The sequence below is a fragment of the Podarcis bocagei genome, assembly GCF_964188305.1.
Source record: "Podarcis bocagei genome assembly, chromosome: 1".
Lineage (NCBI taxonomy): Eukaryota > Metazoa > Chordata > Lepidosauria > Squamata > Lacertidae > Podarcis > Podarcis bocagei.
In genome coordinates this window covers 137168057-137195498 of record NC_138125.1, presented here as the reverse complement: position 1 = coordinate 137195498, position 27442 = coordinate 137168057, and the positions used below count along the sequence as shown (strand labels likewise).

Genomic DNA, 27442 nt, shown 5'->3' with positions numbered 1-27442 from the left:
TGAATTTGTGGAGCACAGGGAAAATCCAGTTCAGGGAAGGGAGAGAGTGAGAGAGCAGTGACTCAAGGGAACGCCACACAGCCACCAGGCCTTCTAAGGAGTGCCAAAAAGTCCATATAAGACATGGATTAGTTCCAAGGATAGCAAGTGAATCATTGACAGAGAACTCCATCAAAACATACACACAGCAGATCAATCAGGAAAAGTGAGTCAACTTCACTTACATCATCCATCACTGACCTGCCCTTTGGACCCAGACAGAGTGCAGGTGGGACAATGTGACCAGATTGCGGCAGCCCATTCTCCACTGCAGCAGTAACAGCCTGAGGAGCTAAGGTATTCCACAACCCTAGGGAACTTAGAATCAATTTTATTAAAACCCACATGCTTCCTTTCCATGCCCCCCCCCCCGCCATCATGCTACTTTTAGTGGCCTGGAATGGGAGTAAGTGATCAAACAGGAAAGACAGTGGGAAACATGTCTCAAAGGTCCAACTCTGCAGGAGGCTTCCAGATCCTTAATCAGCAGGGATGGATAGAAGAAGCTGGTCTCTAGGATTTTGACAGAGCATGTGATATTCAGTAATGTATTCAATATTGGTTAGATTGACACTGACCAATGTGAAGTTTTTGGGATGGAAGAAACAGCAGGTTGTGTGAATCCCACTTGAGTGCTCCCTGTCAAATGTTCAGAAGTATTCTATTTATGCTGTAGAGTCTGAATGAACTGCCACTTCTCCTCCCCTTAAAACATTTTCTGTTGAGCAGGAGACATATACATGCACTCTGCCTGGAGAAAAAAGTCATGGATCTTTCAGCTCCGCAGAGGAAAAAAGTGGCCATTATTGGAGGAGGTTTGGTAAGACACTTTTATTTTGTTCTCTAATGATTTACTGAAAGGTAGTCCAATAGTGAAATGCTGACTATTTTTATATAGAAAGATACATCACTGTGGGTTCACACATAATGCTAAGCCATAGTTTAAGAAATCATTTCTTAGTGCTATGTGTGAACTCTCTGCAACAGCTTAACTATGGTTGTTTACTGCCAGTAAACTAGGATTTGAAGACTTGGTTTTTGCAGGCTCAGAAAACTTCGTTTGTTTTAGCTGTGGCTTAGTATTATGTGCACCCCATCATGCTTCCTTAAACCATGGCTTGTTCAACTCCAGATACTCACAAAGATACAAAGGTACAAGACAAGAGCTGCTGGAAAATAAACCAAATTTTGGAGAAACAAGCTACGTATGCCAACTCATACTTAACTTGTTGTTTGCTGAGCCAGTGTCTTAACTCTGGGCATATAGCAAACATGTAGCTATAAAACTCAAATAAGCTACAGTTTCTGAGATAGCAAAGAATTGCACCTGGGCTTTTGCTCTCACAGATCTTTGCTTATACAGTTCATGCTTTAACACTTGTTTGCTTCCCCTTAACTGGGTCCGTGAACTAGCTGACTAGATTAGTGCTTCTCAAACTGCTTGTAGGAACCTTGGGGTTTTGCATCAACGCCTGTATTTCCCTACAATTTGCAGCTTCCATGGCGTGTCTGATGCATTTTAGGGTGTTCCTTCAGTTTACACAGAAGCTGCCTCACAATTCTCCCCACGCTGCTCCGTTCACAGATGCAGACTTTGGGGAGAGGTCGACAGTGGCTGAAGAGTACAAGTTCACAGAAGCACAGTGCACAAGAGCCAGTGTGGTGTAGTGGTTAAGAGCGGTAGTCTCGTAATCTGGGGAACCGGGTTCGCGTCTCCGCTCCTCCACCTGCAGCTGCTGGGTGACCTTGGGCCAGTCACACTTCTTTGAACTCTCTTAGCCCCACTCACCTCACAGAGTGTTTGTTGTGGGGGAGGAAGGGAAAGGAGAATGTTAGCCGCTTTGAGACTCCTTAAAGGGAGTGAAAGGCGGGATATCAAATCCAAACTCTTCTTTTTCTTCTTCTTCTTCTTCTTGATGATCCAGCATTACATCAGTGTAAAGCCTACAGGCACTGTATACATCAGCAGCACCCCCCGCTCACTTTACAGTGTTGCCAAGAGAACCTTTATGCCAGCAAAATATAAGGGCCACTTCAGAAAAGATCTTTGGATATAGGCACAAATGCTGCTTCTCTTCTTCAATGAATAACAGAAAGTCAGCACGGCTCACAATGAGCTATTGGGAAGTGTATAAGGGTTTTCCTTTTTGTTTAGTGAATCCTGTGCAGTGGCTCAATGTCAGGACTACATTCATCTGATGATATAAGAATGTTTGCATTCAACACATAACACACCCTTTCCATGTACCATTGTTTGTGGTACACTATTCGACTCTAAAATTCTTCTAATGCTTTTCTTGCAGGTGGGTTCTTTAAATGCTTGCTTCTTTGCAAGAAGGGGCTTTATAGTGGAAATGTATGAAACCAGACCAGGTATGTGCATTTTGATACTTGCAGGGTTGCAGTAGAAATTAAATGCATGCACATCCCATTGACTTATGTTGAGGTTGCTTACTTGTGAGCATAAGAGGCCTGCTGCAACTTGTTCTCACAGCAGCCGATGGAAAGCCAACAGACGTGACACGAGAGCAAAAACATTCTTCCCAGCTGCAACTCCCAGCAGCTGATATTTAGAGGCCTGCCACAAGAGAACATTGCCATGATGACAAGGCGCCACTGATGGTCCTATCCATGAATTTGTCTCTTCATATTATCTATATAGTCTATTAGCCTTTTATTTATTGCCATCTGCTTGTCTTTTTAGAGTGGAGTAAAACTATATTTTGAAGTCATAAGTTCTATATTTTTGCAGTGGGAACCTCTGTGTATACACAGCAAATATTGTAAGTAGGCATGAGACTCCAAAAAATAATCCAGAACAACCCAGAACAATAATAATCCAAAAACACTTCAATAAATACCCATCTACTAGGGTTGACATATGTCCTCTTTTTCCAGGACACGGCCTCTTTTTCATGGGTAGAGTCGTCATAGCGATCCATAGTTAAAAGCAGAAGTCAGCAAAAGTCCTCTTTTTTGCTCTTCAAAATATGGCAACCCTGGCTGTTATGTTGTTGTCGTCTGTTTATTACATTTAAAACCTACACTGCAGAAACAACTTTTTGAAAATGACATTTCTCCTCCCCTTGAGACAAGAAAATCCTTAGATAGTTCTAGGTGGGTGTCTTTTGTCATTGTAGAAGACAAGGGCCGCACAATACACAAAATGGCTCCCTCTTCCCCACCAGGTCCAGTCAGGAATAGAGCTACATTGGGATCTGCTGCCCCTGTGGATCCTGCCGCCTGAGGTGGTCGCCTTCCCTTGCCTCATGGGTGGGCTGGCCCTTAAAGACTAAGACCTGGCAAATCTCATCCAAAGGAAATCCGTCCAGAAAGGGTGCTGCCATCACCCAGGCCTTTTCTCTAGATTGCCGAAACACAGACAGGAGGTTCTTTCTTTTAAAATAATTTTTATTAGTTTACAACAAAAACACATACTAATTTCACATCCAATTTTTCACAAATTATTTCTTTTCTGGACTTCTTTCAGCTTTTCCGTAAACCATCCATAGCAGACAGGAGGTTCTTATTCTTGCCTTTTAGGCAGTGTTAGAAACTGAGATATGAAAGCTAGGAGCTAAATGGCACCTTAAACCTAAGCTATGGGCGCAACAACGGAATGTCTCAGCGTACTTTTTTAATTCCAAGAATACAAAGCTGAAAATGAATGAACCGCAACTAAAATATTATGTTCATTTTTCACATGGTCTAGTCCTTCCCCTGCCCACCCCCCTGATATTCTTAAGAGGGTCTCTTCTCCAGTCTTCAGAGAGTAGCTGGAAGTGGGGAGGCAAAGAAAGGTCCTCCTTCCCTTCCACTCTGCAGTTTTACTCTGAAATCTTAGGCACAGGACTGCACCCAGAGCTCAGAAACTACTCGCACTAATGAAATTCCCTGTCGTAAAATGTGCCTAGAACAATGGGAGTTTCAAACTCTGCTTTTAGGGCAGGGGTGCTTTCAGACCTGTACAAAAATCCTGGGCTTTATCAAATGCCCCTGGGCTTTATCAAATGCCCCATTGCCACAGAACAGACCAGTCACAGGGTCTTTAGCTGCTTTGAAGCCAGGGGCTTGGTTTTCCCTTTTGGTCAGGCATTCCCCCCCCCCCCAAGTCCTGTCTCATCTGCATCAAAACCTGGCTGGGGCACATATCCCTTGTTGTCTCTCCGCTGATTAAAGTGTTTGGGGAATCCTTTTGCCACCTCCTTGTCTGCCAGTGCAACCTCCCTGGAAATATGCATGTTCCTGAGGTTGAAGCGTGAAGCCAGCCGGTGCTGGCTTTGAATTCCTTTTTCCAGGCTGCTCACCCTCTGGAAGCTTTGATGTTTGCACAGAGGGAGAGAGCCTTTTGGTGTCGCTGAGGTCCATCAACAGGCACCCGTTTCTGACTCAGGTTTTCCAGCCACAGGTTTAATGTCTTCTCAGTCTTGACTAAAGCCTTGGCACACCCTTGGCAGGTAAGGGAGCACTTGATGCCACAGCCCCATGGATCTCCTTCTTTGCACACCTTGATGGTGTGGACGCTGGACTCGTTCAGGCCAGTGCAGACAGTCATGCTGCCTCTCAAGCAGTCCAGCACAGCCAGTTTCTCTTGCACTGGGGGAACACATTCTGCTTTTTAGCTTTCCCACCTTGAGGAAGAAGCTGTCTTGTGTTGGGGGGCCTTTCACTCAGACTGAACCTCTGCTTGCTTTCAGACTACCTTCCCCCCCCCTCTCTCAGATCACCTTCACTTGCTCTTCATGTTCATGCTAGGCCCATTCACACTCCCCAATGCTGACTCTATCACCATGCCCAAACACTCTCCCAGGGGCACTGCAGTGGCTGATGGGGTTACCAACTCTTGTTTCCTGCTTGCCTGTCCCTTTCTTGGAGTTTACTTTGGAATTCTTTGAATTTTTTTCTATTTTCTATTTTCCCCAAGCAGCCCCCAATTTATTTATTTTCCAGCCAGCCACAAAAGGTTGTGGCTGCCTGTCAGGCATCAGGGAATCAGCTTCCTTCACCCTTGGCAGTAGATAAGCAGAACAAAAGAAAATGAGTCTTCTTACCAGTTAGAAATTTAACTTACCAGTTTAACTTACCAGTTAAAACTTTAATGATCACAGTGAGAGAACAAAGAATCCATTTCCTAGGAATGGCGGTGCTCCCAATTAAGAGTTCCACCCCTTCCTCCCTAGTCACCCATGTCACTGTAACCTGAGCTCCTACCCTCTGTGCTTTCTGTTCTGCCACTTTATCAGCTCTTCCTGACCTTGGGGAGAGTGGATGAATGCTTTCCAGAGAGAGTGAATCTATTAACTCTCTCTCTCCCAGTGCTTCTTCTCCTAGCTGTTCCCCGTCCAGTATTTCCCAGCTTCTGCCTTCTGAACTATGTCCCTCTGCAAACCACTTTTCCAAATCTATACTGTCCTCCTGCTCCTGGGAAGATTCAGCAGCAGGGGGAGGCTCCCACCATTCCTCCTCAGTGCAGCCCTCCTCAGCATGGTCCCTGACACTGCCTAAGGAAAGTGAGTGTGTACTATAATAGACCTAACAGCAGTGGCTGTAGAAGCTTTTTCTAAATTAATGTGGCCATCCAGTGCAACAGTGTCACACACATGACGAAAGTGCCACCTCGTTTCATTTCAGATATCCGTGGTTCCGATGCAGCTTGTGGCAGGAGCATTAATTTGGCCTTGTCTCACAGGGGACGGCAAGCTCTCAAGGCTGTTGGGCTGGAAAACCAGGTGACCGTACATTTAAAGGATGAAACAAAATGTAATGCCTTTGTGTTGGGTTTTTCAGTATTGGACTGCTGGGTAGTTTGAAGGAACCAAGGGTTTTAAAAAGAGCTTAAAACCAGGACACCCTGAAAGTTATTTTTAGGAAGACCGCGGAATTGTTGAGCTTTTCATAGGAAGCCACCGGCATTGTTTTTTTTAGTTGTTGAGCAATACATCTTTTTTAAATAATCATCTTCCTCATTCCAAGGAAAGACTGCAGTCTGGGACAGGTTTTTAATACAAATGTTTTCAATGCCAGACAGAAAGTTACTTACGGGATTCCTTCCAGTTTCAGTCATACAGCTTAAGTGGGCAGAGCCATTTCCCAGTGATAAAATGCATCCTTTGCATGCAGAAAGACCCAGGTTAACTCCCTGGTATCTCCAGGGACATAGAGAGTAGAGTTGAGGAATATATATATATATATATAGAGAGAGAGAGAGAGAGAGAGAAAGGGAGGGAGAATAGCTGGGCCCCCTGTTATTTACTGCTTTATAGGTAACTACCAGCCCTTTTAATTATGCCTAGAAATAGATAAGCAAATAGTGCATTGCAACTATTTAATCACAGGAGAGATGTGGTCTGAGTACATTTGAGAAACCAGTGGTGATGCAGGGAAGGAGCTTAGGAGAAAAGCTTTTGTGGGCCAAGGGCTGCGTTGACCCCTGCTCAACTCTCCAAGGGCCAAAGTGCAACAGAAGTGGCTGTGGAGAGATCAGCGGGGGGGGGGGGGGAGACACATTTTGGAAAACCTTTTGGCACCTGAACGACATCAGGAGGCCTATGGAAACAGTCAATGTATTATGTATTATAATATTGTGTGTGTGAATTTTTGGGTGAGGTGTCTTGCCCCCCTTCCAAAACCCCCCCAAAACCTCTTGGTGGGCCACATATGGCTTGTGAGCCAAGGGATACCAACCTCTGGAGTTCAGAGTCAACCAATAAATACAATGGTACCTCAGGTTAAGAACTTAATTCGTTCCAGAGGTCCGTTCTTAACCTGAAACTGTTCTTAACCTGAGGTACCACTTTAGCTAATGGGGCTTCCCGCTGCCACCATGCCACCAGAGCATGATTTCTGTTCTCATCCTGAAGCAAAGTTCGTAACCCGAGGTAATATTTCTGGGTTAGAGTCTGTAACCTGAAGCATCTGTAACCCGAAGTACCACTGTATAAGTAATGGTTTAAAATCAGTGCTTTTAAAAACCATATAAGTAATGATTAAAAAATTAAAGTCATGTTCTACACAACTTAAAATACAACAAAAGCTGCAAAGATTTAGAACCTTTGGGAACTCCAGCCTGTTGCTTGCTACTTTTAAAGATGCCCTATCTCTTAAGATGCAAATGTTTCTCTTTTCTGATTTCAGATTGTGTCTAAAGGCATACCTATGAGAGCAAGGAGAATCCACACGCTCTCAGGCAAACAATATTCAATTCCATATGGGACAAAGAGCCAGGTATTATTTTAAACATCCCTTTATAAAATAGTTTTTAGTCTTTAGTGGTGTCTTTTTGTGTATAATAGCAAATTCCTACTATTCCATTGAGCATAGCTGTCAACGTTTTCCTTTTTTAAAGGGAAATTCCCTTATTCTGAATAGGATTCCTCGCAAGAAAAGGGAAAAGTTGACAGCTATTCAGTTGAGAGAGTTTTTATACTGGAAGCACACATGAGGGAGTGCACTGGGCATCTTCCTACATTCCTCTCCCTTCAGAATCCTTCTCATTGAAAACTGAGTCACCTGCAAAACAACTCTGGAAAACAGGCCAGCACACCTTTATTCTCATGATGCCCAAACCCAGGCTTATAGCTTATTTCTCTCCAAACAAACCATGAGCGATATTCAAGGTTTGTTCTTGGATTCCTGATTGTGATTTGTTTTGGGAAAACAAACCAGAAGTCAGGATCTGGATGTCATGACAAGCCACTTGGGCTACTTTCCCAGTGGCACAGCCAGAGCGCGGCTTCTGCTGACAATGGTGGGAGATCATGTTGCGGTTTCTCTTGCATGCCAGTCACCGTAAAAACAAGAGCTCCTTGATTGATGAGTCCCAGCACACTTCCATTCAGGAGAGCAGTAAAGACACACAGCTTCCAGTATGTGGAAACCCAGATTGGGGTAGTAATAAATCACAGGACCTCTGTGTCCTGGGTTTGTGATGCATGGAAATTTAGGGAAAGGAGATTCTTGACTTAACTGTGACCATTCATATATGTTACAAGACATTCAAACTTATTCTGTGTCTTATGTGTTTCCCCCCATGCAGTACATTCTCTCTGTAGATAGAGCAAATTTAAACAAAGATCTGCTAACTGGTATGTATGATTCCTGCCCACCCCCTTTTTCAGTTTTTTTTTACCTCTTAAAGACTCAGATGATGCAGAGTGTAATTACTCAATCAAAATGAGATATAAGAAAGACTGAGCACAGTGCTACTTCACTGGCGAATGTGCACATATTCCTAATCCAAACCATGGCTGGTGTGAATGCACTACTAGCAGGCAGAAACTTACAGTAAAATTCATGGCTGTTTTGCTCCTTCCCAGTTCTGCTGCTGTGCTACACAAAGCTAAGCCATGGTTCTAATTATAGGAGAAGTGGTTTGGATATGTATTGGCTGCGTACATATGACAGATTGTTCTGGAATCAATGAAGACAGGAGTACTATGTAGCTCATCCACAATCTGGATCTAGTGCACATTTTTTGCCCCTGAATGCACTTCTTGAGAAACTGGTTTTATTCTGAAAATAAAAGCTCATTGCAAAGAGATTTTGCATTACCTTATAGTGTGTCCTTGTAAGGACAGATGTCAGTGGTCTTGGAAATGGGAGTGTTTGTGTATCCACACATATGCCAAGGAGAGCATATAACAAGAAGGTTATTACCACTTCCCTCCTCTTTAATCTGGGGTAGGTGCAGAGAGGGAAAGTCATGGATAACCTAATCAAGGGGTATCAAATGCTAATCAGGTAAACCCACCCACTATTATGGATGGCCTGATCTAGAATCAAACTAGATTGATTCTAGATCCGGCCAGTGATTCTTCCCTAAAAACAAATACCTCAGAATACAGCAAATGTGTTCAAACCACTTTCATAATAACTTTGAATACTGCTACTCTCTTCACTCTCTAGGTGATTCAAATGTCACAAGAAGATTCCCCAGACAGCCCTTTTTCCTGTGGTGACCTCATGCCCCCTATAATCCTGGCAACCTCCCCCTTTCTTGTCTGCTGCTGAATGTCTCACCTGTCAGGGTATAGACTGTCACCACCGTTGCATTTGTTCTTGGATGGCACCTCTTGAAGCCCAACTCACGAGGAAGCTGGCTTGGCTTCAGACCTCACATTTACTAATTTCAGAAATTCTGGGGAGAACCTGGTGCCCAAGAATTTTGGGGGATCCTTGCCCCGTGCAAATCCATAACAGTATGTTACATGAACTTTACCTTGCAAATAGCTGTTCAGCCATTCATTAGGGAAAACATAATTTCATTATGCAGCTCCCAGTTTGGGTCATATTTGTGTTCAGGACAATATATTTAATACTGTGTCTTTCTACAGCTGCTGAGAAATATCCCAATACTAAATTATACTTTGGACACAAACTGCTTCACTGCAATGTGGAACTGGGAACACTGACCTTTTCAGGGTAATCATTATCTCCATCCTTCCTGAACATGCTGATAATTAATCAGAACCTAAAGGGCAAGTTGACATTGTCCATCCCTCTTGGTCTGGTGGGGTGTAATCCTTTGCATGTTTCTTTGAAAGTACGCCTCACTCAGCGGTGGAGGAAGCCGCTTGGGAGCCCGGGGTGGTACACTCAAGGGCGGGGTGAGCTGCCCATAGGGACGGGGTGAGGGCAGTGTTAAGTTGTGGGTGAACATATCAGATGACACAGCGATTCTTCAACAGCTCTTGTTTATTCAGAGGCCAGAACAGAACTGAACTGAAGGGCTCAGTCAGCCTGCTTATATAGAGCTCCAGTACCACGTTACTGTAACAACTTTCTAAAACTATCCAATCACTGAATGTCACTTTCGATCCTTCATTTGCATAACTATCTACAGTATCCCCCTGCTGGCCCAGGGTGAGAACTTCAGTACATAACAGGCAGGGCACCACGGGGCCTCCGGAGTCTGCCTCCTCCCACTCAGCTGCCCTACAGCTGGGGAGGGGGAGGCAGTGGGCAGACTGTTTGGGCAGCGCAGAGCCTGTGCACGCCCTAGCCACCACGTCTCTCCCAGGAGAGACCTGTGGCTTGGGCACACTGCAGGCGAGTGCCGCACAGCATTTAGTCACCCCCCTCAGTGGTGACACCCGGGGTAGTCCGCACCCACTGCACACCCTTCCTCCACCCCTGGCCTCACTGTGTTCAATGGGGCTTAAACCCTAGTAAATGTGTTTAGTTTTGTAGGCTAAGAGCATGAAGATGACGGAAAAAAATTATCACTAATATAATAATAGCTGCCTCTTTCATTGAGCTAATAACATAGTAGCTTATACTTGTATCTTCATAATCAGAAGATGTCAGTTCCTCCTCAATAAATAATTTCTTAAAAATAAAGGGCAAAATGTTGATTTTTGTGCCCAAACATTCAATAGGATTGTTTACATGTTACATTCAACAAGTGTATAATCTGTGTGTCCATGTACACAAATGACTTAACTGTACGCTCAGGACAGTTTTACAAATGTAACATTATCAAGTGGACAGTCTGTGTACTTGTCTGCACAACTGTTTAACTTTACAAATCAACTAGTGTATACTCTTTCACACTAACACTTGTATATATGCGGAGACAGCTTGTACAGTATCTGTATGAACAAGCCTAACAAGAGCGGCTTTTTGTGTTAAAATTTTTGAAATCAGTATGCACAGGCCTGAGAGAATGTTTTGAAAAGATTACAGCTGCTTGAATAAATGGAAGAATGGACTAAACAGCATAAATGGCATAATCCGTTTTACGTATACTTGCATTTTTCATACTATTTCAGGGGTCAACTGCTGTTTTTTTGGAATATTCAGGGTTATTTCCGACCCACAACTTGGAAAGAAAGTTAACCTTCTCTCTCCCTGTTTTCTCAAATCCATTTGAGCAAAACTCAGTGTGGATTTTGTGTGTGATATGTTTTATAAAGTCCAGACTTAAGAAAGAAAAATAGCAAACCCTTAAGGTCTTAAAATGTCATGCTACAAAGAGAGGTCCAAGCAAACAGATGTCAGGTTTGGCCACCACTGAAAATACTGTAATATCCAATTAAACATGCAAGATAGGTTTGATTATCAGTTAGTGCAAGGAAGTACAAATCCTCTGCTGCTGCTGCTGCTGTTCTCCTTTCTAGATCCGACCAGATGTCAAAAGAAGTCACTTGTGACCTAATTGTAGGCTGTGATGGAGCCTTTTCTACAGTTCGGAAGCAGTTCATGAGACAAGCACGTTTTGACTACAGCCAAGTATATATTCCTCATGGATACATGGAACTGAAAATACCCCCAAGGGATGGAAATGTAAGTACACTCGTACCTTGGTTCTCAAACGCCTTGGTACTCACATGTTTTGGCTCCTGAACGCCGCAAACCCAAAAATGAGTGTTCTGGTTTGCGGATGTTTTTTGGAAGCCGGACATCTGGTGCGGGTTCCACAGCTTCCAATTGAGTGCAGGAAGCTCCTGCAGCCAATCTGAAGCCGCGCCTTGGTTTTTGAATGTTTTCAGAAGTCGAATGGACTTCTGGAACAGATTACGTTCGAGAACCAAGGTACAACTGTAGTGGTAACAGAGTCTCACTATAGACCTTGCTTTCGAAGTTGACAACTGCATAAACATTGACAAACATATTTCTGCCCCTCTCTTGGTCTCTTTTCAGTTTGCAATGGAACCAAATTATCTCCACATCTGGCCCAGGAATACATTCATGATGATTGCACTGCCAAACCTGGTAGGAGAAACAGTACATGTTTAAAACTGTCTTTTTAGTAGTAACACATAATTTGAAATGTCGATGTAATTTCAGGATCGTTTAGATTTAGATGAGGATTTCTGGAAACCAGAATAACAACAAAGCACAAACATTACAGTGACCTACTGAGACAGAGACAATATTTTCTATCTACTCTCAGAACTAACAAATATCTTACATGCTGCCTTGTGGGAAAAGAAAAGGCTAAGGAGTAAAGCCTACACAATTCCAGAGTGGAGTCGCTGACTGTTGGATGGTGCCTTGTATGCTTCCTTCTGGCAACTCCTGCAGCCCAGCGGGTGCCTAATGTATTGCTCTGGTTTCTTTTGGGCCCCATCAGTGAGGCCGAGAGGGGGACCTTGCCGTTTGGGCTCTCTAGGACCTTGACACACACTGCCCAGTGTTGCGCCCCAGGGAGAGCACTTCAGTGCTGCTAAAACAACAGTTTGTCTTCACTTCCAGGGGCCCACTCCATTGTCTCTTGAGAGGCCAACAGGTTGAACCTAATGGACACAAAACCCACATCCATCTAAAAGTAATTGCAACCAGTAGGACCTGCAACGTAATGTTGCAATGTTTCTCCATCCTTGAAGAGGAATGCTCCTGTTGTGGTTTCAGATCAGAGGTTAATTTCAGGGTAGACTGAGGCATCCCACCACTTTCCAGGGTATGTCTGGAATAGATATAACAAGTATCAATATTTTTAAAAAACAAAGTCTCTCTCCTTTTCTTACCTTTGTGCTTTCTTCTTCATGTTGTTCCTCATTGCGGTAACATTCTCGCCTCAATTACCTGAGCTTAAGGGTGTTTGGAGCCAGGTTAGTTAGAACACCAAGATAGCAGTTTTATTTTGGACATCCAGATGAAGACTCAGGACACCCTGCTGTGCTCAAATGGGGTTTTTTGGGGGGGAATATTTATCACAGGTAACTTTTGAAGAATTTAGAAACAACATTTTTTGCACATATTTTATTTCCCCCCTTCAAACCCTGCTTTTCTGTCCATTTAAACTTCATTTTATTTTATTGTAATTATGTTGTTATTATGGGATGATGAGAGTTGTTCTTCAACCACAACTGGGGTCCCACCAAGGCTATTAGAAGGTTGCAATGTGTGTTGAAAACAATATAAGACCTGGAATAAGCTGTGTAATGTACATCTGTATTTTAGACAGAAATGTATACTGTATATACTGAAATGCAGATAGTATGTTACCACAGCACTTGAAAACTTTGTTTCCAAAAATACATTTAACATAAATGAATCAGTGGGATTTATTTATTTCTTGCTGATATTTCAGGAAATTACTTTCGACTTTAAAACTAACCAGTGATATCTCTTCTTTCAAGTTCTCACACCCTTTTTAATTCATAGGATAAGTCATTCACATGCACACTCTTCATGCCTTTTGACGATTTTGAAAAGCTCACAACAGGAGACCAAGTGCTGGATTTCTTCAAAATGTACTTTCCGGACACAATTCCTCTGATAGGAAAGTAAGTTTGCCACTTACAGCCACTGAATGAACACATGAATGGAGTCTTGCAGGCGGCTTGCTCTAATTAATGGGAGAGATAAAAATGGAGAGGAATGGCACAATGGAGGTGAACAAGGCAAAACAAAGTGCTTTCATATCTAGGGAATCAGCATTAACAGTTATTAATGAATCCGTCTCCTTTATCTTACCTTTTGAAATAGGATGCAGAAGGAATATCTTTCATTTTCAGGAATTTACAAATCATCACAGTATTTATAAATGAACTTTCTGGTTACTAAAATTATGAACAGAAATGATCATATATTAGCTTAATTCAAAGAAATATTTTGTTATTTAGGATGCTGAAAGTCAAGACCTTCATGGTGGATTTCACCAGCTAGACAGACAGCTGTGTGGTCTCCATGTATGTGTGAAAGAGTGGTGCTGTGCAGGAGAGTTTTGGAACAAGCCGAGCCTGTGCAAAAGGGACGGGCTCCACTTGGAAGCAGGATGGAATCAGACTGGTGGTGCAGCAGATCAAAAAGGTTTTTAAGCTGATAGTGAGGGAAAAGTCGACAGGAGCTGAGGAGTTTCCAGTGCAGAGCAAATCATCCCCATGCAACAATCTTTTTGTAAACAGCCTTGAAATAATTGATAAAATATGGCATATAAATGTGTTCAATAAATAAATAAAACTTACTCTGGATGTTTACCAAGAAAGCCTCAAAAGACTAGACCAGCTACAAAACAAGCCTGGAGGAACTTGCCCATCGCTTCCCTGCAACCCCAAGTTATAAAATCCTGGTGACTCTGATTAAATTCCCATTCCCATATCTGGATTAAGCTTTAATCAGTGTTTCTTTCATGGCTACAAAAAATTGACAGAAGGAATGGTTTACAACAGCACAGAAACCCATGGGAAGCCTCAGCCACGCTTTTGCCTGCAGAAAATCTTTCACGTAGAAAATGTACTAGTGTACCATTTAGGTTTATAACATGGCCATATTTAGCATTTGATACCTGCTCTGCTGTTTCAATTTCAGGCAAGAGCTGATGCGAGATTACTTTTTGTTACCAGCCCAGGCCATGGTCTCTGTGAAGTGCTCCTCGTTCCACCTTGGCTCTCGCTGTGTGCTGATGGGAGATGCGGCCCATGCCGTCGTGCCCTTCTACGGACAAGGCATGAACGCTGTGAGTCAGAGCGTCAGCTCCGCCATTCCTTTGTCCCTCTCCGTAATTATATTACTTGGGGAATTAAAAATCCTTTTCTTTGTGATTTAAAAAGATTTAACATTGCCGTGTAGAGTTTATGGGCTTTTAGAACTGAAATGCAGCTTTGTGATATGTGGCACTTCAGGCTACTTCTTCCCCAATTAAAAAAAGTAAAGCAAAAACTGAAGACAAAATGTCCCAAGCATACCAAACTAGCAGCTCAGTTTGTTGCACCCCATTTTTCCATGTGAAAAGGGCCGGGCTTTAGTGAGCCTTCTATTAGAGGAATCTAATAAAACACAACACAACATCACACGCTAAAAACTTCCCTTCAGGTGTCTTTTGAAAATCACAGAGCTGTTTATGTGTTTGACATCTGCTCCCAGAGTAGCTCCCTGTGGTCTTCCTTTGGCCTTGTGGGTGGCTCAAGCAGCCCGGTTGTCCACAGCGAGAAGAGTCTTGTGGATTACATACTGGATCTGGACTGGATGATCAGTTATGTTAGTGCATTTTGTAATTTTATAAGGTTTGTGACTTCGTTGCTCCGTTTGATTTTTCCCATGTTTTTTATGAATTGTGATATTTTATATATTGTGACGCTGCTGTTATTTTTGTTGATTATAGTCTAGTCATGATTTGTTGTAATTGCTGAGTGAATTTCTGTTTAATTATTATATATTGATACTTTGAATGTTAATTTTCTTGTGTAATATCTTAAATGCATTATTGGCTATTTATTTTATATAAGCTGTTTATTTCAAAGTTGTATTTTTTGTTATAACATTTGCATTGGATTGGGATTGTTATAAGATGCATGATTTTTTGGGGGGTGCACATATATACAGCTTTATGTATAGCAATATAGAAAGATGGTATACAAATTAAAAGTGAAATGAACATGAAATGAAATATGCTGGCTGGCAGCTGCTTTCCAGGTTTTCTGGAGATCCTGGGGTTTGACTCTGGGACCTTCTGAATGCAAAGCATCTGATCCAGCCCACAGGTCCTATCCTAAACTGTTTTTTCTCCTTGTACTTCAGGGATTTGAAGACTGTCTGGTTTTTGATGAGTTAATGAACCAGTTCCAAAATGATATATGTGAGTATATGTTTCTGTCACGAAAGACCATATTCCTCATGAGCCTGAATGAAAACTGCTGCTGTAAGAGTCATTCCAGCTTGTTTGCCCTCTTCTCAAACGCTCCCTCTTCACATCCTCCTTGCCACCCCGAGAAACACAGTTGCTCTGATGGCCTCCTGAGACCGAGGAAGTTGGTTGCAGAAAACCCCCACCAAGCAGGTGCTTCCTCTTGCTGGGATTCAAAGCTGCCCCCAATATTGCTACATGGCACCCCAATCTCCACAGCAGGGAGAGAGTCCAGGGAGTTCTGGCCCTTCGTTACCAGGATCTCTGTTTCCCTTAGGAAATGAGGCACAGCAGAGAATACCCAGCTGGGTAGGAGTGGAGGCGCCATAAGATGGTGTCCCCAAGCCCTTTACCAGTTGGACTCCTCAGAAGGATACCAGGGTTGACAGTTATTAGCTTCTTGGGGGAGTTATCTGCCATTCCCCCTTGCCACATGCACAACCTTCCTCTTCCAGGACCATCCTGGCCCCTCCTCCCCTGCTGTGCCTCTTGCTTCATCCACTTTCACATCTCCCATTGCTCCCACAGGCCTCACCTACTTCCAAGTTTATCAGGTGCTCCATAGCCATTTTCTAAGAATGCCTCTGAGTCTGAGTCAACATAGCACCCAAAAGCATTCTGGGGAAATAAAGATGGAGGGTAACTCTTTGGTTTACGGTACTTTGTGGGATGCTGGAGCCAGTGGGATGGCTATGTCCTTGTGTTGCTAGGCAGCCACAAAGAGTTGTGTGAAGCAGCCGCGACTCCTCAGTTTTTTCCTCTTGCCGGGCGCAACAGTCCTTCCTCCTGGCTTTCCTTTTTTGTCAGATAAGTCTGTCTTGTTTCTTCTCTAGATCCCTGTCATTAACAAACCAAAAAACAAAACCTCTCCTCAAACCCCATTCCTGCTTTCTTCCGATCAGCATTATTATCTTTACCCTGCTTTGAGGTTATTGTTGCCATTCTGCAAATTTCCTGGGTTCCTGTGAACGTTTCATTCTTTCTTTCCTTCTTTTCCAGCCTCTCTCTCAGGCATGAGGCAGCTTTGTTTGTTTGTTTCACAGCTTTACTGATTGCAAAGATGAGGAATGCTCTTTATTCCTGCAGTGTTTTGGCGGCTTTTTGCAAACCGCCACTGGTTTTTTCTCCAGGGTTTCTTCCTGTCCTTGTTTCTATTTAGTTTGTGGATTTAAGGGGTTTGTTTTCTCTTCTGGCAGTTTGTTTCTCTTGTTTTCTGTGTTGCTTTGGCAAATGGGCAAATGGAGTGGAGCCTCTACATTTATAATTTAACCTAAGGTTACCATATTTTTTTCAATGAATCCGGGGACACTTTTCAACTTCAGTGGATTTTGTATGGGGACTGATTTGTAAACGGGGACGTCTGGTAACCTTAATTTAACCTCTTGACGGGCACTTGTGTGTATGTGAGGTAGCTGGACTTGGCCTGTTTTCTCCTGGTCAAGGGTGTGGCAAAAGGAGAGTCAGCTTCCTGTGGCAAACGGAGTTGAGAGCTTATATTTTGCAGTCCAGGGCTGCGGCTGTGTAGGGTGTCTGTCTCTTTGTCTTGTGTTTCTCTGACTATCACGGAGCCAACCCAGGCTTCGCTGAACCACCTCTTAAGAAAACGAAACAAAGCTGAAGCACTTGTTGCCCTCTAAAGGGCCTGTTGTTTAGTCGTTTAGTCGTGTCCGACTTTGTGACCCCATGGACCAGATCACGCCAGGCACTCCTGTCTTCCGCTGCCTCCCGCACACGCACCAAGTCTGCTCCTCCTGTCCACCCCAGGAAGCATCTTTCTTCCATTATTGTTCTTCAGTCTAAAGTTTCAGAGACAGAGCAGTCAGCTGTTTGAAATGATTCCACTAATTTGAATGCCAAGGATGCACTGCCACCTGCTGGTCATTCTCAGGTTGACACATTATCTGTATCTGAGTTTTATGTTCTTCTGATGATCAGGGACGTGAGGTTCAGACCTCCCCTCCCACCAATTGTGTTGCCTCTGCCTCGGTCCCTCAAACTTTCCCAGCCCCGCTTATTGAACAAGTTAAAGAAGCTATAATTGCTTCACACTTACAATTGCAGAACGAAGAAATTTGTTAAACCTAGGAAGGCTGCCCCTTTCTCATCACAGAGGGTTCATTTGGATATAAAGGACCCCCACCCACCCCCATTCACATCCATAGGTGATGATGAGAATGTGGATATTCCCTTGGTTTCCTCCCCAACCCTTTTCCAGGAAAGGGGGCTGGATAATAATTGGAGTAAAGGATCTTTGCAAGATGAAGATTCATCTATGAGGCTGTTTCAGGAGGCCAGCGCCCCCATCCTGGAACGTGAGATAATGCATGCCTTAGAATTAACTGCTCAACCTGACAAATCAACCACTGAACCAGAGAGTGATGTGTTAACTAATAGCTGTACCCCAGCCAACTATTACTTAAGGCAATAGTTAAATCTTAGCGAAGAAATTATATGTCTTGGATCTGGAATTCATGGCATATATTAAGACTCTTTCTATAGACAGATCAGTTTTAAATCTGTCATCGTGACATCTGGTCCCCAAGGAAGGAAATACAGTGGTGCCTCGCAAGACGAAATTAATCCGTTCCGCGAGTCTCTTCGTCTAGCGGTTTTTTCGTCTTGCGAAGCAACCCTATTAGCGGTTTAGCGGATTAGCGGCTATTAAAGGCTTAGCGGCTATTAAAGGCTTAGCGGATTAGTGGCTAAAAGGCTATTAGCGGCTTAGCGGCTTAGAAAAAGGGGGGGAAGCAGAAAAAAATCGGAACACTCGCAAGACGTTTTCGTCTTGCAAAGCAAGCCCATAGGGAAAATTGTCTTGCGAAGCAGCTCAAAAACGTCTAGCGGGTTTTCCATCTTGCGAGGCATTCGTCTTGCGGGGCACCACTGTACTCAACTTTGGGACACTACTGATAGGAGAATTGAATTTGCCTTACGTAAGACCATGATACTTTGGCCACCTCATGAGAAGAGAAGACTCCCTGGAAAAGACACTGATGTTGGGAAAGATGGAGGGCACAAGGAGAAGGGGAAGACAGAGGACGAGATGGTTGGACAGTGTTCTTGAAGCTACCAGCATGAGTTTGACCAAACTGCGGGAGGCAGTGGAAGACAGGAGTGCCTGGCGTGCTCTGGTCCATGGGGTCACGAAGAGTCGGACACGACTAAACAACAACAACAACAAAAAGACCATGATGCAGTGGTCCTCTCTATGAGAGTGCCTGGGTAGCATCCTCGTGTGCTTGAATGTGTATTGTTTGGCTTGAGGACTGCAATCTCCTCAAGATCCAACTCGACAGCATCAGATTCTTACCAAACTCCTTTAAGCTTTTATGGCAGATGCCTCCATGGACCCCATGCAGTTTGCAGCTAGAGCAATGGCATCCCAGGTAGCTGCTAGACGCTCCCTGTGGCTAAAGTCCAGGAACGCTGAGGCTGCCTCTAAAGTAAACCTTTCCACTGAACCTTTCGGTCAGCTTTCAGAGAAGGGGTGTTGAAAGATGTCTTTATAGAATCAAAGATAAGAGAAAAATATTGTTTCAACGCCTCAACTTTTTCCAATACCAAAGCCGCAAAATAGTGAACCCAAGGATGGGTCCACACCCGGGGTGGGGGGTGCTTGGCGTCTGACTGCTTTCCTTCCTGCCTGGCATATGTCAGTATCTGATTGCTGGGTTTTAGGAATTATTTCATAAGGTTATTTCATAAAATTAATTTCCATTACCCCCTCACGTTCATTCCCTCACCCTTGCCAAGAAACAAAGTACGTTTGCAAGCTGTTTAGACCAGTGTTTCCCAACCGGTGTTCCGCGGCACACTAGTGTGCCGTGAGACATCGGCTGGTGTGCCGTGGGAGGAAGGCGGGCGAGTCGGGCGGTGAGAGGCGGCGGCGGCGAGGATCCGCGTCGAGCCGGGGGCGGCTCCGCGGTGGTGGTGCCGAGCGGCGGGGCAGCGCGCGCAAAAGGGAGGATCGCGAGACAGCGGAGGAGGAGGAGGCCGGCATGTCCGGGCAGCAGCAGCAACAACAGCAGCAGCAACTCCCGCCGCCGCCCCCTCCTCCGCCCGCTATCGCCGCCACCACCACAACAGCCGCCGCCGCCTCAGCTGCCCTCGCTCTGCTGCCTCCTCCCACCCCGGCAAGGGGGAGGGAAAAAACTTTCGCTTTTGTGCGTCCCTCCCGGCGTGACGCTGCGCGCTGACGTCACGGGGCGGGGCTTTAATGGTGGTGTGCCGCGAGATTTTTTTCCGGCTAACAGGTGTGCCGTTGCCCAAAAACGTTTGGGAAACACTGGTTTAGACTTGTGTTTGCCATCTTCTGTTTGTGGAAACTGTTCTTTTTCCAGTGGTCTGTGTTTGCCTGAGCTTGAGTCTGGACTAAGGATTCTGAGCTCCTGTGTTCTGATTCGATTCATGATGTCCAATCACAGAACATTTCAGGATTTGGACCTCTGCCATTGGCCCTTGAACTCTGAGTCATGATTCGCAGCTTGGAATTTTAGACAGCCAGTCACGTTGGGAGTGGGAGTGGCCCAGGCTTTCAGGAATGTATATAAGCAGTTGCTTTGCCCGTTTCTCAGTTATGTAGTTCAATAAAGGTTATTTCTGTTATCACAATGTCTTGCTTTGTGGGAACCCACCTACGCCTTAGGAGCCATAACACCTGTTCCCTCAGATCAGCGCTTTCGCAGCTTCTAATCCATATTTTTGGTTGTGTCAAAAGAAACATGAAAAAAATGGTGTCCTATTCTCGATTTACGCTTCCTCAACCATTATGTGGCTTGCAAAGATTCAAAATGGAATCTCTGAACTCAATCTGAGTGTCCTCACACCACGGAGTTTTCATTTCGAGTGTAGATCTCAAAGACACATACCTTCATGTCCTGCCCCATCCAGTGCACCAACAATTGCTTCAATTCCCCTGGGTGACCATCATTTCCAAGAAGGGAATGTTTTTCTATCTCTGGAGAGAATAGCCAAAATAAAAGCTGCAGGCCTCTTTCCTGATTGCCTCCAAGATGATGTCGGCTAAACAGTTGGCAGTTATTCTAGATCTCTGCATGTCTGCCTCCCAAATTACCTCCTGAGCAAAACATCACACCTGAACCTTACAGTGGTTTCTTTTACCTCACCAGTGGGCCATCACCTACAACATACATTTCCGATGCACTGTTAGTGAAGATATACAGTGGTACCTCGGGTTAAGTATTTAATTCGTTCCGGAGGTCCGTACTGAACCTGAAACTGTTCTTAACCTGAAGCACCACTTTAGCTAATGGGGCCTCCTGCTGCCGCCAGAGCACAATTTCTGTTCTCATCCTGAAGCAAAGTTCTTAACCTGAAGCACTATTTCTGGGTTAGCGGAGTCTGTAACCTGAAGCGTATGTAACCCAAGATACCACTGTAGTCTATTGATCATAATTTCCTTGCCTTTCAGATATCTAGCACATTTCTTTGTTTAGATTTTTGAGCCATGGAGAGAGAAGGCAGACCTTTTTATTTCAGTGACTCCTTCAGTGTATGCTGCTTGGCGAATCCGGAAAACTGAGGAGTCGAATCTGCTTCACACAATTCTTTGCTCCTGCCTAGCATCACGTGATGAGGACATAGCCCATTCCATTGTCTATAAATAATAATAATTTGCAGTCTAAATTGAAGCCATTAGAAACTGCATCTGCTTTGCTGAGTGACAAACCAAGCTCTGTGACAAACCAAGACTTACCTTCAGTGTAATGAGTGAAATGACCTTGTTTCTTCCCCAGGTATTTGTCTCCCAGAGTTCTCAAAGCTGAGAGTACCTGATGATCATGCAATTTCAGATTTAGCTATGTATAATTATATAGAGGTAAGTTAAATATAGTTAAATAGAGAGTGAGTGGCAGCTGAACGATGAGAGATGTTTCCAGACGTTTCTCTTGGTTGTTTCAGATGCGGGAGCATGTCAATTCAAAGTGGTTCATTTTCCGAAAGCACATTGACAACGTTCTTCACGCCCTCTTCCCCTCCACTATCATCCCTCTGTACACCATGGTAAGACCAGCAATAGCTATATTGCAGGGTTTCCCTTGTTTTCTTCATTCCCGGCTGCCATCCCCTCCACTTTCAGTGATGATCTGTATGATTTCGTAATCTGATGCAGGTCACATTCTCCAGAATTCGATACCACGAAGCTGTGCAAAGATGGAAATGGCAGAATAAGGTCAGAGGCATCTTAGATGAATTTGTTTGGGCTGGGAGCATATTGTATTATGGGTGATATAGCCATGGGCGTAGCCAGGATTTTTGTATGGAGGTGGGGGGGGGAGGACAGGACTTGCTTAGGAGGGGCAGAACCAACGTCAGTTAGTTATTTCTATCGTTGTACTTGGTTTGGGGGGGCAGATGCCCCCTTGCCCCCCCCCCCGGCTACGCCCATGAATATAGCCAACAAAGTCCTACTCAGAGTAGTTCCTATAATGGAAAGGGGAGATTAAACACCTTTTACTCCCTTTCTTTGATGACTGCCCGTCTTCCACATCGTCTGCCACCACACCCCATTTGGTTCCCTCTAACCATGGATGACAGGGCTTTCCTGGGATCCAAGGTACATGTATACAAGGAGAAGCAGAGAGAGCAGTTTACCTCTCTCCCCAGAGACCAAAATAGCTTGCTTTTGTATGTCAAACTTATACACACACATAGCATAAACCAAGTGACGAGGCACATAAGAGTTTGGAATAAAATACAACCAAATGCACTCCTAATGGAGTTCAGAAAGAAAGGAAGAGAACAAACAGAAGAGACAGAATGTTGCTCCAAAAAAAAGAAAAAAGGAACCTGTGTTTTATTTGGCTTTATCAAGCTCTGTTTATATGGGTTTTATGCTCAGATATTAGTATCTGTTTAACAAAAGGCAGTGTACATTTAAAATAATGGGTGGAATCCAATTTATTCATAAATACCATTGATTTCAATGGGTTTATTCTGAGTATGGTTATGACTGGAGCCCATTGTGATTTTAGAATGGTTTTTAATATATGATTTATTAAATTAAATGTGGAGTGATATGTTATGCATACCTTAAAGCAACTTGTGCATTGTCTTTTGTATACAAATATTATAAATATATTTTATTGTGATCCTTTAAAGATTCTAAAATTTATTTTGAATGGTATCTTATGTAGTTAGCGGAATGGTCCAAAAGAATTAACTATAGACTAGTAAAAATATTGCAAACTATTTCCTCCTGCAACATTTTCTGACTCAAATTGGATTTCTTCTTAAAAGGTAATTAATAGAGGCCTCTTTCTCACTGTGGCTGTGACAGCAGTAAGTGGCATCTATCTGCTCAGAAATGGTATTAAGCTACAAATTGCCGCATGTGCAGAGAACCTGTGGAAATGGACACTCAGCCTCAGAAAATTTGGAAATGTACCACTGGTTACCCAATAGTGTTAAAAGCAAGAGAGAGAGAGAGAGAGAGAGAGATGTATTCAGTGTTTTAATTTCACCTCTGCTTGGAAAGTCAGAACGTCAAAGTATTCCCAAAGGACTAACTGTGCTACATGGTGCTGGATCCAAGTGTTAGAATGACATCCACATGGAACCCAACAAGACACTTGCCATAGACTTGAGTGCCCTGCTGTCGTCTTCCTAAAGAAATGATATGTGTCCCTCAAGAGCCCGAGGGCCTGTAAGCTGTTCTTCCATACTTCCCCAAATACCAGCATCAACTTTTACACACAAGAGGACATGTATAAATTAACTGCATTTTGTGAGTTTTAGAAAAGTTATGAGCTTCACTGAACGAACTTGCAATAGATCTGTATCCAATTTTTTAAAAGTGTCAACCAGTTTCTTAAGTGACCAATTGACGTACAATGTCAATGAGAATCAGCAATAAACCTGGCATATAAAATTCAGTTTTGTGTGGTGCTTTTTTGTCACATAGAAACTAATAAATATATATATAATTTCAAACTTGAGGCTTGCCTGCAGCACAATGGAGAATGTCTACGTATATGGAACATGTCACAATTCAATTTTCTTATTATCACTCTGAAACAGATGAAGGTTCTACCCATTCTCTACTTAAAAGAAATAAAGTTATGACCAATGATACAATCCTTTCATTATCTTACGTTTAGTCCAATAGATACTGCAGAGAATGTTAAGAGTGGACACAATGACACTCCAAAACACGTCGCATCATTTCAGGAATGGTGTTTTGAGATTTATTACTTCCAAATCATAGCCACACAATGGAGGTTTATACACTTGCAGTTATGTGCTCTCAAGCAATATTCTTCTTGCACCTGACAGCTTGGGAGCTTATTCATTTCAATACACAAGGCTAGAATGAAGGCTTTAGGTTCCGAGTGCCGTATTTCTTCACATGAGTACAGTGGTACCTCGGGTTACATACGCTTCAGGTTACAGACTCCACTAACCCAGAAACAGTACCTCGGGTTAAGAACTTTGCTTCAGGATGAGAACAGAAATCATGCAGCGGTGGTGCAGCGGCAGCAGGAGGCCCCATTAGCTAAAGTGGTGCTTCAGGTTAAGAACAGTTTCAGGTTAAGAACGGATCTCTGGAACAAATTAAGTTCTTAACCCAAGGTACCACTGTATTTTGTCTGTCTGTTTCTCTGAGACGTTTCAATTTGACTGAGGTCTCTTTTGCGCTGATGGTCTTGTACAGAATTAAGAAGTTGTGGATTCATCATCCTACCTTATTAGTGTACACTGAGCAGACTGTCATGAGATTTATCTGCCCAGAAACCCAGAGCTAAAAGAAGATGACAGTTCTCCCCGCCTGCTAATGCCATTTAATAAGGCAGAAAAGGGCCGGGGGGGGGGTCAAGGTTTTACATCCTAGAAGAACTGAATGTGAACAACAGGGGACCCCATCAACCTAATATTCAATAGTGTAGAGCATGCTTATTGTTTCTTGTGCTTCCATAATATGTAGCACTGCAATGTTTAACTGATTATTTAACAGGAGCTTCTCAATTAGGTAGAAGATTTCTTCATCATTATTATCATTATTTTATATGTGCATTATAGAAGCACATATAAAAACTGTAGCTGGAAAGTTATGCTTTAAGAGGCATGAGCCCTTTTCTGTCACACAGGAGGGAAAACTTCTTTCAGATTATGCCTTTCTACAACGCATGCATGCATGGCTTACTACCACTGTGATATTAACCTCTGCTGTTGCAACAAATACTGTGTCTCTGTAGATGCTTGAATGGCCAGTCCACCTCTTTCCCTTCTATTTGGGCAGGGGTCTGCAACCTTTAAGACAAAAAGAGCCACTTGGACCCGTTTCCAAAGGAAAAAAAACCTGGGAGCCGCAAAACCATTGCGACATTTAAAACAGATATATCTCCGGAGCCGCGATCTGACAGTGGGTGGGAAGGTGACGTCGGGACGGTGCGTGACTAACGCACGCACCGCCCCCATGCGACGTCACAGCCAGTACAGCGCCCGCCACAGTGGGGAGTGTCGGGGCGCACAATGCGCCTCCTCCCCTCACTAGTATCCGCCCCGGAGCCGCGGCAAAGGTGTAAAAGAGCCACATGCGGCTCCGGAGCCGCGGGTTGCAGACCCCTGTATTTGGGTTTCAAGGGTTGACCTTTAACAGCTGATAACTGGAGGTGGTCTCTGAGTGCCTAGGGCAGGATAAGTGGAAAGGCAAGTTGAGATCATTCCATGGTGTGTGTGATTAAGCAGTCTTAACAGGGAGACCTTTTAATGAAAAGAAAATCATCAGTATCAAAGCATGTTTGAAAAAAAGCCACACAAAGGGTTATTGAAAACACATGAGGTGAAGGACAGTGGAGAATAAAGTCAATATCTTCTGCTTCTCTCCTGGAGAATTTCTTTGTGTTTTCCCGTGTTACTGTAGTTGAACTTCACTGGCCATTGAATCTGGGGTTCACAACAGTGGTCGTGGCACTCTTGAAAAGAGGATTGTCAGCCTGCCAATAAAAACATCACAAGTGTCTGTAGCTGCTGCTGCTGTTTTACTCGTTCAATAGTATTACTATTACTATCCCAGGCTACCACATTAAGTACTGTAAGTAGATCAAGTGGACAAATGTCACTACAGCTTGGTGTCCTTGAACGATCTGACTGTCTATATACAGGGCTACTAAAAATAGTAGCCATTGATGAGGAAATGGGCACAGTTTACTCATGAAGGAGAGCTTCCATTGTAGATCAAACACTGACCCTCTTCTGCTGGTCTAGGAAGACAGGGAGGAGGTTGTGTGGCTGAACTTGCTGGTCTTTGGTCCTCTCCCATCACTTCCTCCATTCTACACCCAGCTAACGTATCTAATTTAATCTATGTGGCAAACCACAACTCCCTGTGTGGCTGAAATGCAGAGGAGCAACCCCACCATGCCACTCTTAACATAAATAGGACCCCATCAGTGGTTATTGCATCTCTGAATCTTTCTGAAGGCACATCTCCCTCCACAGAATAATTGTGTAATAATAATACTAGCAATTATTATGATTGTGCCCTACCCTTCCCCCCAAATAAGCGCAGGACAGCAAACAAACAAACATCTTAAAAACAAGATGTGTATCTGAAGAAGTGTGCTTGCACACGAAAGCTCATACCAAGAACTAATTTAGTTGGTCTTTAAGGTGCTACTGGAAGGAATTTTTTTATCTTAAAAACAATTCCAGTGCAGATGCATTATGGGAAAGATCTCAGCTTAAAAGCCTTGTTGAAAGGAGAAGGTCTTCAGTAGCCACCCAAAATACAACAGTCTGTCAAGTATTCAAGGGGCTAGTTTCCAGAGGGCAGGTGTCACAACACTAAAGGCCTAATTCCTACACAGTGCAGAATGGACCTCCTGATAAGATGGTATCTACAGGAGGTTCTCGCCTGCAGAACACACACTATTTATTTCAGGCAGTTAGGTCACAGTGTAAACGTAGCCTGTGTGTGCTAATGTGAGAAGCTTAGCTTCTCACGCCTGAGCAGCTGAATTCAGGCCTGCCTGAGGTACTGGAACTGAAACAAAAGTTATGTCCCTGACGTTTCTCAAGAACTCGGAAGAAGGGGGGAAGAGCCAATGCCTTAGCAAGTCGTCTTCCAGCCCCTCCTGCCGAAAGGGAAGTGTCTTACATCATTCCACTTAGCCTTGGACTTCTCTTTCTCAAATCGGTGATATTCCTTGCGATCAATCAGCTCCGTTACCAGCTTCCAAATCAGGAGGAGGAGGAGGCCGATAAGAGCCACGCCAGCAACGGTGCCCCCTACAATGGCTGCGACATTAGGGGGTTCTGGGCAATCTATGAAAAGAAGAAACAACGGAGAAGGTGCTCATCTGAAGGAGGAGGGAACGGGTGCATGTGCTGTAGGCCAGGAATGAGCATACCAGAGATCCAGGAAAGGTTGGAAGTCGATTCAGTGAATGGGGCAGCTCCACATCAAGTATCTCTGTCTCTCCACCATGCAAAAGACTACTGAAACTGCTCCAGATAAATTGCAAGGAACTCTCTGAAGGCCACATATACTTCCCACTGGAGGAACCTTGCTCACCTGGCTATGTGGCCTCCACTCTGCTTCCTTTGCCTCTTACCTGGAGCTGGGTCCCCACCTGCACTCAGATAGCTTGGAAAGAAAGCCACTCCCAGGGGCCCCTCCATCTGCCACACCTCACAATTTGGAGGGCCACCTCCCTCTGAAGCCTTGGGGGACGCAGACCTCTGACATCCACAGTCTCTCTTCCTGTTCCAGTACCCCACCCCTCACAATGGGACTATATGGGGGAAACTGGTGATTCTCTCATGTATCAATTCAAAGTTTTGGTGTTGACCAAAGTTTTGGTGTTTGGCCCT

At 43.9% G+C, this 27442-nt stretch overlaps 2 protein-coding genes and 1 long non-coding RNA gene across 5 annotated transcripts in view; 2 read left to right on the top strand and 1 right to left on the bottom strand.

The window, feature by feature from the left end:
* Positions 1 to 239: 239 nt before the first annotated feature.
* On the top strand, positions 240 to 24788 carry KMO (kynurenine 3-monooxygenase). The gene is made up of 16 exons (XM_081181012.1): positions 240 to 336; positions 769 to 859; positions 2343 to 2412; positions 5671 to 5768; positions 7174 to 7263; positions 8075 to 8123; positions 9372 to 9459; positions 11157 to 11322; positions 11680 to 11751; positions 13147 to 13268; positions 14293 to 14440; positions 15502 to 15559; positions 21364 to 21446; positions 21530 to 21631; positions 21741 to 21800; positions 22868 to 24788. Exons 2-16 carry the CDS (start codon positions 806 to 808, stop codon positions 23030 to 23032), a joined length of 1425 nt encoding a protein of 474 aa, XP_081037138.1. The 5' UTR covers positions 240 to 336; positions 769 to 805; the 3' UTR covers positions 23033 to 24788.
* On the top strand, positions 20682 to 21234 carry LOC308582177. 2 transcript variants are annotated; one of them, XR_014005537.1, is made up of 3 exons: positions 20682 to 20776; positions 20997 to 21105; positions 21154 to 21234. It is a non-coding gene; the product is annotated as an uncharacterized lncRNA (long non-coding RNA). The 2 variants fall into 2 exon arrangements; XR_014005538.1 differs by having other exon boundaries at positions 20997 to 21234.
* Positions 24789 to 25412: 624 nt separating the features above from the next.
* ITGB2 (integrin subunit beta 2) overlaps positions 25413 to 27442 on the bottom strand; it is a 39275-nt gene continuing 37245 nt past the window's right edge. For both annotated transcript variants that reach the window (XM_081165460.1, XM_081165461.1), the window contains exons 16-17: positions 26727 to 26893; positions 25413 to 25563 (exon numbers count right to left, since the gene is read on the bottom strand). In XM_081165460.1, the coding sequence (XP_081021586.1) occupies positions 25498 to 25563; positions 26727 to 26893 (233 nt within the window). In that variant the 3' untranslated portion in view covers positions 25413 to 25497. The remainder of the gene's footprint in view (positions 25564 to 26726; positions 26894 to 27442) is intronic.